The sequence below is a fragment of the Euprymna scolopes genome, chromosome 35 (genome assembly GCF_053919585.1).
Source record: "Euprymna scolopes isolate OS-2025 chromosome 35, ASM5391958v1, whole genome shotgun sequence".
Lineage (NCBI taxonomy): Eukaryota > Metazoa > Mollusca > Cephalopoda > Sepiida > Sepiolidae > Euprymna > Euprymna scolopes.
The window spans coordinates 8659830-8671885 of NC_136516.1; the positions used below are offsets into that span (position 1 = coordinate 8659830).

The window sequence follows — 12056 nt, forward strand, 5'->3', positions numbered from 1 at the left end:
TACTATCAAAAAACGTCTGACCCCTGAACAAGGGAAAATTGATGTTAAATGTATAAAAGAAAAAAAGTAACATAAATGCAAACCTATAATCATCATCATAATATTCGGCTTAACAACTGTTTTACACATTGGCATGGGTTCTAACATACCTTCAATGAAACTGACTTATAAACTAATCTATCTCTGGTTGGGTCTTTTTTATCTCTCTTTCTTCTAGGTCCATTTTTATCACTTCCTCCTAAGTTTTCCTTGGCCTTTTCCCATGAACTGGATCTGCTACTTCAACTTTCTACATCTACTGTCCCAAGAACTTTCATCCATTCTTTTAATGTGGTCATACCATTGATATCTCCTGTTTAGATTTGACTTGGCATTCATTTTATATGTTGGCATGTGTTGGACAGCTTTTAGAAATTGATTCCAAATTGATCTATTTCTGGCCAGTTCTTTATTTATCTCCTTTTCTCTCATTCATTCTTATCACTTCCTCCCATGTTTTCTTTGGCCTTCTCCTCTGAACTGAACCTGCTACCTCAACTATTCTAACTCTACTGACTCAAGAACTCTCATCCATTCTTTTAATGTGACCATACTATCGAAATCTCCTGTTCTACACATACCTCTCTATACTGTCCAGGTTTAATCTTCCTCTGAGGTCATCAGATCTAAGCTTGTCTTTAAGAATCACATTGCACATCCATTATATCATTCTCAAATTACTATCCATGCAACACATATATTCAACCTTCACTGGTGAAACAGATAATTTTAGACAAAATTTTCATTTCAGTCTGTATTATGGTATATTAACCCTTTTGTGGACCATTAATGCCAAAATTCATTACATATTGATAAACTATGCACTGAAGACAAACTAGAGAAAATTGGAGGTTCATAACCTTGCCAATTAACTGACTAGATTTAACTGAATTTCAAATCAGTTTACCAATTTAATAGACCATATTAATGACCATCAGGCCACATTATAATAGAGAGAAAGAGTCAACTCTCAAACATGAAGATGAGTCAGAAATTATCAGACGAGCTTCATGACATGTTTTGTCTTAAGTGATCATACAATATGGAAAACATGACCTACTATCTCTATCAAATAAATGATAACTGTTCAGGGATATGGTGCATGTCACATACCAGAAATTTATCTGGTTACAAGATCAAATTTTCTTTCTCCTAGACTAGGTGCCCTACGAAAGCTTGATAGAAAGATTAAAATTTCATTTGGTAGAAGGAAACAAAGGAAGGAAAAATATATAACACCTGCCTTCAACTTTAAACACAACCTACTCTCCCCATCAAGTAAGTGATGACCATTAAGAGACACAATGTGTGATACATACCCAAAATCTATCTGGTCATGAGTGTTATATCAAAGTTTTCCTTCTTCTAGACTAGTTGCCCTGCCAAGGGGAAAGAGAAAGACTAATACATAACCTGAATGCAATTTTATTCAATGGAAGGAAAGAAAGAAAATATAGAACCCCTTCCCACCCCCCCACCCCCAAAAAAATGTTTAAATGTTATAAAAGCATGTCTTTCAAAGAAAAGCTTCTTTTAAAAATGAATGCCTTTGAAAACATGAACTAAGTTATCTCTTGAAGGTGAGAAAATTCTAAGGATTCCAATTAGTTAGAATTTGGGTGTGGATACCATTTTAACAAATTCAAATTAGTTACCATTGAGGGTTATGTTAAGAAGTGACTGATGGGAGACAAGGGTGGAGTTTGTCTAATATAGATGAAACAAGGAGGAGGGGGCATTAGTTTCCCAACCTGCAAACATGATGACTCATCTGGTGGCAACTTTTCAAAAGGTGTAGAGGTGGAAGGTTGCAGAAGAGGCAGAACTTTATTGGAGAAGCTTCCTTTATCTCTTGAAATCCTTTTTGCCTTCACACACACACACACACACACGCACAAAAAAAAAAAACCTCCATCCTAATATCTAACCTTAACCAGGATTTATTTTTAAAAAATAAAACAAAAGAAACAAGAGTCATCATATAATTTGAAACAAGAAGCAAAAATATATTAAGACTCAACTAATACTGAAGCCAATATGTCACAACACACTCCTTCTCCTTCCCAAAATAAATTGATACTGATCGTTTTTGTTCATCATTCTTTTTTTTCTTTTTATTACTGAATCACCACTCATCAAGGTCAAAAGACATTCAAAGATAAGGGTCAGAACATTATCATTTAACCAGCAAATTTTCAAATTATATATATATATATAAAATATAATTTGAAAAAAACATTTGTTCAATTTTTAACATGGGGCTCAGTTTCCTATGTAAGTTTATCATAAAATGATGCATCTGAAATTTTTTTAATGGAAATTGCTCAAGACAAGACATGAAGCAACTTGATGTAAGGAGCTAACAAGAATGAAAGATGGTTATCACAAAGACAGGAGATATACCTATTGACCTTTTTTTATTATTACATTTTCACCCCAAACAAGGCACAGTGCCACTTTGGTGTAAGGGGTTACTATCAGGAACATAAATTGCAGGAATACTATGTAGAGACTTGATCAGCAAGATGTGCAATGATGGAATTGCAAATAGCTGAAGTATTTTGAGGAGTCAGCAATGGACAGATTTGGACTTGGAGGAACAACTTTGACTTGTGATGCAGTGAATTCACTTAGAGTTGGCTTAACCCACCCCAGGTGAATGTCGTCATAAGTACAAATATTTTACAATATTATTCATGGAAAGGAATCTTGGAACTTTTGTCCCTTTTATACAATATGTAATTTTAATCAAAGTTTTATCAACTGGACTTTATTTGGTTCAATTTGAAGGCACAATTTTGTGATTCAGAGTTATCAGGTTGATGGTTCAACTTCATAAAAGACAATTTTTGTATTTCCTTTGTATCTCTCACTATACTTATTCACTTTCTCTCACTATTCTCCTGATCTTTTTTTTATGGAAATCACTCCAGACAAGGCATGAAGCCACTTAATGCAAGAAACGATAAAGAAATACTATTTCAAAGTTAAAATCTACATCCTGTAGATGTTGATATTTTCTCTCATGGCATATGGTCGACTCAAGATAAAAGTCATCACCACTCTGGTATGGCTGATGTCCAAAAGAAACCCTTGCATAATGATTGCACCACAATTGGTATGGAAGACACTAAGTAATTGGCACTAAGCTTAAAACAAGAGTGTTCCATGATCATTTCTGGTGAAAAAAGAACCAAGTACAACGGCTCATCTTGAGATCTGATAGATTGATGTACATCAAATTGAAAATGGTGTGTATGCTGTGTTTGATGACACAAATTATGAGATACAGATCCGCAGTATAATGAGATTTAGACACAAAACAAAAGGTCCCAATTTAAACTTACACTCTCCTCTAATAAAGGTTACATTCCATACCTATGCATGCATAACCATCAATTCAAAAAACACAACAACAGGTTTATACGTGGATTTTCATCAAAAGTATTCTTCTTTGAGAGATGCAGAAAGCTACATTGATGATTATGTAATTTTTAGAGGTAACTGAGAAAATTAATCTCAACCAAATTTATTTATTTTTTCCATTTAGTGTCTTTTAATAACTCTTGCTGACATTTTCTTAAGTAATAACCTGTACATCCGCAGTATAATGAGATTTAGACACAAAACAAAAGGTCCCAATTTAAACTTACACTCTCCTCTAATAAAGGTTACATTCCATACCTATGCATGCATAACCATCAATTCAAAAAACACAACAACAGGTTTATACGTGGATTTTCATCAAAAGTATTCTTCTTTGAGAGATGCAGAAAGCTACATTGATGATTATGTAATTTTTAGAGGTAACTGAGAAAATGTACGAGAGAGTAGTGTCATCATATATATTAAAAGCAGTTTAATGCCATTAAAGCGTTAACTTTCTTATAACACTTAACCAATTAAGGGGGGGGATCAAGTGATTAACATTACAAACTGAAAACTTAAGCGTGCTAATTTCAAATTCAATTTCTTTCACAGAAACACTGTCATCAAAATCCACACCTGACCTTATGCCTAACCTCCTGGAGAAACTAAATAAAATAACTATATTCTATGTAGAATCTGCCTTGGCTTGTAATATATCATAGTCCACTAGCAGGGGTGGATGATGATCAACGACTGTTAAATGCAATAATTGGAGTATTCAAACTTCACTCCAAATGTCTCATAGTTGGTGATACTTTAATAGAATATGCTCTGACAAACTTGAAACACTTGTGCCCCTCGACATAAATACTCTCAACTAATTCGACAAGCAACAAAATCCCACCTTTTCACTTCAGATCTGTGGATGCCAGAAAAGATTCTACTCTAATAGTTTCTTCTCTCGAACTGCTAGACTTTGGAATTCCATCCCTGTTTCCTGCTTTCCTGACTGTACTAAAATGCAGAAATTTAAATGTAATGTGAACAGACATCTTGCTGCTCAACTTCCTACACAGTGTTCTTGTAGGTGTGGTTCCCAATAGTAACCCCCTAACATTCATGTGACAGTATGTCTTATTTGGGGTGAATAAGAGTAAGAAAAAAATAGTTGGAGTATTCAAACTCTACTCCAAACATCTTATAGTTGGTGATCTCAATGCCCACCAATTGACAAGAAGGAGTATTTCTGCCCACAAGGAATGCGATTTTGGTATTCATTGCTCACCAAAGTCAAGGAAAAACTTCCTTGTGCAGCATGTTTCAGTTGAGTTCACCAGGTATTCTTAAAGTAATCATCCACAGTGTCAAAAGTGGAAGTCTTATCATCCAATGGTAAGAGTTATCACACTTTTTAATTCAAACCGTAGGTGGAAGACCTTTGTCCGAGGTTAAACATAATATCAAAATGAAGATTCAATACATTTATGACTAAATGTACAGCTAGGAGAATATCAAAATGCTTCAAATAGTCAAAAAACAGTGGCAAGCAATCAGAAACTCAATTACCATCTGATGCCCACTCTCTTTTTATCAAGCTTAGCCAACCCAACAAGATGTGAGATTTTACACATCTTAGTGAGCTAGGTATTTTTTTACCCATTTTTTTTCAAGCAGAATTCACTCTAGGCAAGTTGAACCGATTTCCCCCAGAGGAGAAAGTTTCATGGGAATATCAAGTTTACAAGTTGTTCCTGATTGTATGCATATCCCGATCAAGGGTTAGGTTTTCTCAGTTCTTGCAAAGAGGTGTCGACATCCTCCTGCATACCGCGCCTGGTATTCTCAAATGGTAACCCAGCTGGTATTGACTAGATTCAACGTTGCTTAATTTTGGTGATCTAATGAGAACCAATGTGTGTCAACAGGATCGTGCTGTATTTCCATTTTTACCCTAATCCTATCGACACTCCTGATGTGTCCATTCTTTGTACACATTTATACAACAGGATTTTCACACTTTATAACAATTAACCAAAACCAAAATACATGGAAAACTCTTTAGGGCTTTTCATTGTTCTGACTCTCGAGTATATATCCGACACAGTTAATCAACCGACAACCACATCACTCTACATAAAAGCATATAAGATATCAACGGATACACACTCGAGAGTCAAAACAATGTAAAGAATATGCTGTTGTCCTACCCCTAGTAATGAGCAAAGTTGATCTTCCCAAAATAAACAACAAAGAATCGTCTCTGCTGTGCATAAAAGCCTCAAACAAAACAGTAAAATACAATGAGACCTTTGTCCAAGACTAAACATAATATCAAAATGAACATTCAGTACCCTAAACGGTGGAACCTTTATCGCAGCTGGCTAAATGTACAGCTGGGAGAATATCAAAACACTTCAAATAGTCAAAGAAGAGTGGCAAGCCATCAGGAACTCAATTACCATCACAGTTTTTAACAATTAACCTAAACCAAAATATATGGAAAATGTAATTTTTTGTAATGAGCAAAGTAAACAACAAAGAATTGTCTATGCTGTGCATAAAAGCCTCAAACAAAACAGTAAGATACGATGAGGCTGATTCAAATTGTTGACTTAAGGATTACAAATGATTTATCATTTACAACTCCATATAAGCTGAATAATTTGGCTGTTCATCAGGCTAAAACTGAGAATATCTCTAGTATCCATGGCATTTTATTGAGAAAGAATTAGCGATAGCTTTTTATTCGAGGTGGTGCCACTGGGAGACATGTAGCTTTTGATCATTGGACAACTAACGTATTTGATTTGGATACCATGAAGTGGAAATCCAGAAATCAGAATGTAAAAAGTAGAAAGTGGATCTTGGTTTACTTTCAGCAGCCTCATAGCTCTCACTTCCCTTATTGTGTCCTTTAGTCCTCACACTCCATCAGCAATGTTTCTGACAAAGAGGGAATCTATCCATATAACACTTATCATTGGCTCATTTTTTACCTTTATTTTTAGCTTCTTACATCAAGTGGCTTCATGTCTTGTCTGGAACGGTTTACATAATAAAACAGAATACAAACATTATCTTTCTCACTGCATTCTTTCAATTTCTTTACACATGTGTACAATATCTTCTCTCGTACATTACACACGACATAAATATTGTTATTGCTAACCACGTTTTATTGTTTCATCACTTCACCTTCAGGGGATTTTCTGTGACAAACAAAGTTTCTGGTTCCATTTTTTTTTTTTTTTTTTTTTTTTGAATCCTCATCTTTTTATGAGTTAAAAAAAAATGTTAAAATGTTTAATGAAAGTCAATGTCTTCAAATCAGAATTTATGAATTATAAGTAAAATTTATGAATTATAAGTAAAATTTATGAATTATAAGTAAAATCAAAAATAAAACCAACTTACCTGTTCGTGGGGATTTAATCTTTGCTCCTCAAAACAAAAACACTAAAAAATAAAATAAAAATGATTTTCTATTCAGCTTTTGATGATTTTCAATATTCATTTGAAAAAGAAAACAACATGCGGACTACAACTTGGATGTCTTCAAGTCCAATGTTAACAAATTCCTAATGAACCGCCCCCTTAAGTAAACACTTCAGCAAATCTCCTCACTAACTTAATGTACTTGCAATAACCCTTATCCCTGAGTGGCTTCCAGGCCTTGATAAGTGGTGATCACTGTGTAAAAAAAAAAAAAAAAATGCAGAAATTATAAGAATCTCAAAACTTGCACAAACACATACATATATATAGTATAAAAGTATACTTATGGCAATTAAGCTACACAAACGTTGTGTTTCATTTCTGAGAGACATCATCAGGGCAATGAAGTGGATGGTTTTCCCCATGAAGGAAACACATACATTTCTGTGTAGCTTACTTGCTATCAGTGTATTTTATCCTATTATTACAACTAAGATCTACTCAAGTATTGAGCACTGTTGAAGTAAATACTGAAATAGTATCCACTCTATAATAAAAACCAATGTATATGTATGTATATATATATTAATGATGGGATGATTCCAGTATTTTTCCCCGATTCTGATACAATTACAGATTCCATACTAAATTCACGATTTCGATACAATTACTGATTCCGATTCTTTATAAATCTCTAAATATTTAACTATAAAATTATTTTTTTTTTTTTTTCTTGATTTCAGCAAAAACACATGTTAAATGTGTATAAATTTTCTCAAATGTAAAAATACACTTGTGGGAGGTGATCTATAGATTTTAGTTTTACTGGTTGTTTAAAATCAATTAATATTTACTATTTTAACATTACTACCAATAGTGGAAAATTTTATTTTAAACAAAATACAATAAAACAAAAACAATTAAAAGAATTGTTTTTGACATTGGAAAATATGCACAAATTTTTTCAGATTCCGCTACCTCAAAAAGTTCCAATTTTTCTGATTCTCGATTCCGATTAATCGTCCCAACACTAATATATATATATATATATATATATATATATATATATATATATATATATATATATATATGTGTGTTAATTTTTTACCGATAATTGAATACCATTATTAACATCTCCAACCTTGGATATCTGGAAAATATTTTTCCTTAGAACAATCCCCCATATTTTTTGGACAGAAGCAAATAAATAAATATTATTTATCTATTCATTATTTTTACTTATAAAACAGTAATCTACGAACATGTGTTTCGCAGTACTACTGCTCATCAGCGTAGCTTGACTGATTCTAGGATTTGAACCTCAGATAGCACATATGATCTGATATTCGAATCTTAGAACAGTCGGGCTAAGTTCACGAGTGGTACTATTGTAAAGCATGTGTTCGTAAATTACTGTTTTATATATATATATATATATATATATATATATATATATGGTCCACCATGGGTCCAAAACTGGGAGCATGCCTTTTCCATGAACGCTGGCAGGAGCTTGGCGAATACTCAGCAGATGGCAGTAATCATGCTGGCTTTAGTGTTGTGGGAGGTCATGTTGGTGATGTTCTCGATATATGAACAACTAAAGAAGTCGGGTTCAGGTTGGGGGAGGAGTGTAAAGCCAGTGAGAGAAGGGTACAAAGTCATAGCACTCTTTCTGAAATCAAGCCTGGGTCTCTTTGGACTTGTGGGTCGGCGCCGAGTCCTGCTGCCACACCAAGAGTTTTCTAGTGGCTACCTGATTGCACCAGGGGATCACCACATTCTTCAGCATATCCAGGTACACTTTGATGTTGACTTTCAGGCTGACTTTGAAGAAGAAGATGTAGCCCTCACTTGAAACCACACCAAAGACCGTAACCGTGGCCGGAAACTTTGTTGAGCTGTGCATTGAAGCGTCCGGATTTGCATTTTTAGGGTGCTGGCAATGGTCCTGTTGTCATGACTTTGATCAGTAGAAAGCATGAGTTGTACAGCAGTGCATCTCCGATCTTGCTCGTTGAACATTGTGTCACTTTCGGACATGATAGAAAGAAGACTCCTATCACTCTTGGGATTTGTACTCAACTGGCCAACTAGTAGATGATCTGCAACAAAAAAAAAATAGTTTTCATCAAACAGAAATGGAATCATATCGTCTTTTCTAGGACAATAATTTTATCATTCCACTCTGTATTTATATTAGAACAGCTATAGTTTAGAGTAAAAGTAAATTTCTAAAAGCTGTCCAACACATGCCAGCATGTAAAATGGACCTTATCGACAATGAAGTTCTTCTTCTTCTTCTTCTTCTTCTTCTTCTTCTTCTTCTTCTTCTTCTTCTTCTTCTTCTTCTTCATCATCATCATCATCATCATCATCATCATCATCATCATCATCATCATCATCATCATCATCATCATCATCATCATCATCATCATCATCATCATCATCATCATCATCATCATCATCATCATCATCATCATCATCATCATCATCATCATCATCATCATCATCATCATCATCATCATCATCATCATCATCATCATCATCATCAAAATATTATGAAAAGAAAAACTGAATGAAAGTACTTAACAAACAGTTGATCATTTATGAAAGAAAGGAAAAATGGAAAATAACTAAATTTCAAATTCCATATGTATTTTCAAGGTCAAGAAAAATTAATAACACCATCTTGATGTGAAATTTTTGTATCAAAACGAAAATATTATTTCTGATAATTGAATTAAGGGGTGGGAGGCAGAAAGGTGTGGAGGATAAAGTTTGATTAAGAAATTCATTTAAGAGGATTTAAATGAGAATCAAATAAAAGGCAGTTAATCAGTTGAGGGTAGGGAGTTCTCTTAATCTGGTGTTGGTTAATCTTGGGTTTAATAAGGGGCTGATAATAAGGATTATCCTTTAGGAAAAACTTTTATCAAACTTTGGAATTTCGTTTTCTTGTAAATAATTCAACATTTGAAAAAAATTGAATTCCAAACAAACTGTCATCAATTATTAAATAATATTTGTATGCTTTTTTTTTGTTTGTTTTTTAATATATAAAATATAATTTGGTTATTTTGTTTTATGGTTATATTACCCTTTCCCAGGTTATTTATTTTTCATCAAATGTTTTATGCTTCAAGTTGTTATCTTCAGATATTTATTCAAGCTGTTTTCCTGGGTGGCTTCGTTTATGGCATATCAACCTTTCTTTGGCTATTTTGTTTTACAAAATATCAAACATTTTTTTTAGTTATTTCATGCCTTACTCATTTCAATAAAAGATTTTATTCTTCAAATACTTATTCTAGCTGTCTGTTTTGCTTCTTTTGTTTTATGGCATACCGACCCTTTTTTGGTTGTGTTGTTTCACTGCATATCAATACTTTTGGGATTATTAAATGCCAGTTTCAGTTGTTTTGATAAGGTTTTTTTTGTTCTTAATATATTCAAAGATTTATTCATGGTACTTACTTTAAATAGTCATTCATTGTGTTAACATAAGTTAAAATTTAAGGTCATATATAGGACAAAATCTATTTAATATATAGATGGGAACATGACAGATATTACCATTCTGAGTCAGAGTGAACATGGGAATAATACGAGGAGCGTGCAATAAGTAATGCCCGTGACCAACTTCCAGTTGTCTGATCTAGCTGAAATTTTGCATATGCAATGATTTATATCTCTACGGGTTATGTAGCAAATTACTGCTCTGAACTAATTGTGGTTTCTGTTTTACAGGTGTTTGAACTGAGTGTCAGGTGTGAAATGGAGCCTGTTGAATGTCGAGCAGTGATCCGGTTTTTGTATTTGAAAGGACGCACACCACAGGAGACTTTTGACAAAATGAAAGAAACTTATGGTGATAATGCCCCATCAAGGGGCATTATCAATATAAGTTTAAAATGCTGGCATCGTGAATTCAAACATGGCCAGGTCTGTGGAAACAGCTCCCAGACCTGGTCGCACCCCCCCCCCTCCTTCTGCCATTGATGAGGCATCTGTCCGTCAAGTTGAGGCTGCCATTTTCGAAGATCGGCGTATTACTATTCGCCAAATAGTCCAAAATGTCAAGATTAGTACAGGGTCTGTGGAAACTATCATTCATGACCATTTGTATATGCATAAGGTGTCTTCCAGATGGATTCCCAGGTTGCTCACACCATTCCAGAAGCGAGAACACGTCAAGTGCTCGAGGATGAATTTGGAGATGTGCCAAGAAGATGAGTCAAAGTTTTTCAAAAGACTGATTACACAGGATGAAACCTGGGTCCATCATTATGATCCAGAGACCAAAGCCCAGTCAATGCAGTGGAAGCACTTGGACTCACCACCTCCAAAGACGGCAAGGGTACAGACCTCCACTGGCAAGGTCATACTCACAGTCTTCTGGGACCAGGACGGAGTAGTGATGACAGATTTCCTGGCAAAGGGTACCACAATTATAGGAGCCTATTATGCTTCACTTTTGAGGAAATTAAGGGAAGCTATCAAAATCAAGAGGCGGGGCAAAATCAGCAAAGTTACCCTCCTCCTGCAGGACAACGCTCCGGTCCACAACTCGCATGTCGCCAGATCAGAAGCACGGGCATGTGGTTATGAAATCCCACCCATCCTCCCTACTCTCCTGACCTTGCACTCTCTGACTTCCACCTCTTCCCAGCCATGAAGTTGTTTTTGAAAGGAAAGCGTTTCCCAGATGATGCAGCCTTGATTTCTGAAATCACGTTGTGGTTGGAGGACCAATCTGGGGTGTTCTACAAAAACGGTCTCCAGAGCTGCATCAAACGATGGGAGAAATGCATAACTCTGGGTGGTTCCTATGTAGAGAAAGACTAATAACTGTGCCAAGTTTCATTGCTCTACTGCTATGGGAAGTGGGTCAGGGGCATTACTTATTTCACGCCCCTATGAGTGTCTTCACAAAAATACAAAATTTTTGGTTGTGTACCAAATAATAATAATAAGAAGAAGAAGAAGAAGAAGAATTCTGATTTCGCTTATGAACGTCTCTCTGGAAAGGGATGGGATTCATTTCCAGAGAATTTCCCTTAATCCTGGCTTCAAACCAGGAGCTTCAAAGATCAAGGGTTTTCCTAAGGATGTTGGTGATACCTATAATTGCAGAGGTTTGAAGGCCGCCTAAAACATCAGGGATTTGTAGTTTTTTCAATTGTCCTTCCAGACGACTTGATACTACTCCT

The 12056-nt window shown here is 34.9% G+C and overlaps 1 protein-coding gene across 2 annotated transcripts in view; it reads right to left on the minus strand.

Moving 5' to 3' along the window:
• Positions 1–12056, minus strand: part of LOC145259668 (cytochrome c oxidase assembly protein ctaG-like) — a 357953-nt gene that overhangs the window by 299324 nt on the left and 46573 nt on the right. For both annotated transcript variants that reach the window (XM_080117326.1, XM_080117327.1), the window contains exon 5: positions 6823–6864. In XM_080117326.1, the coding sequence (XP_079973452.1) occupies positions 6823–6864 (42 nt within the window). The remainder of the gene's footprint in view (positions 1–6822; positions 6865–12056) is intronic.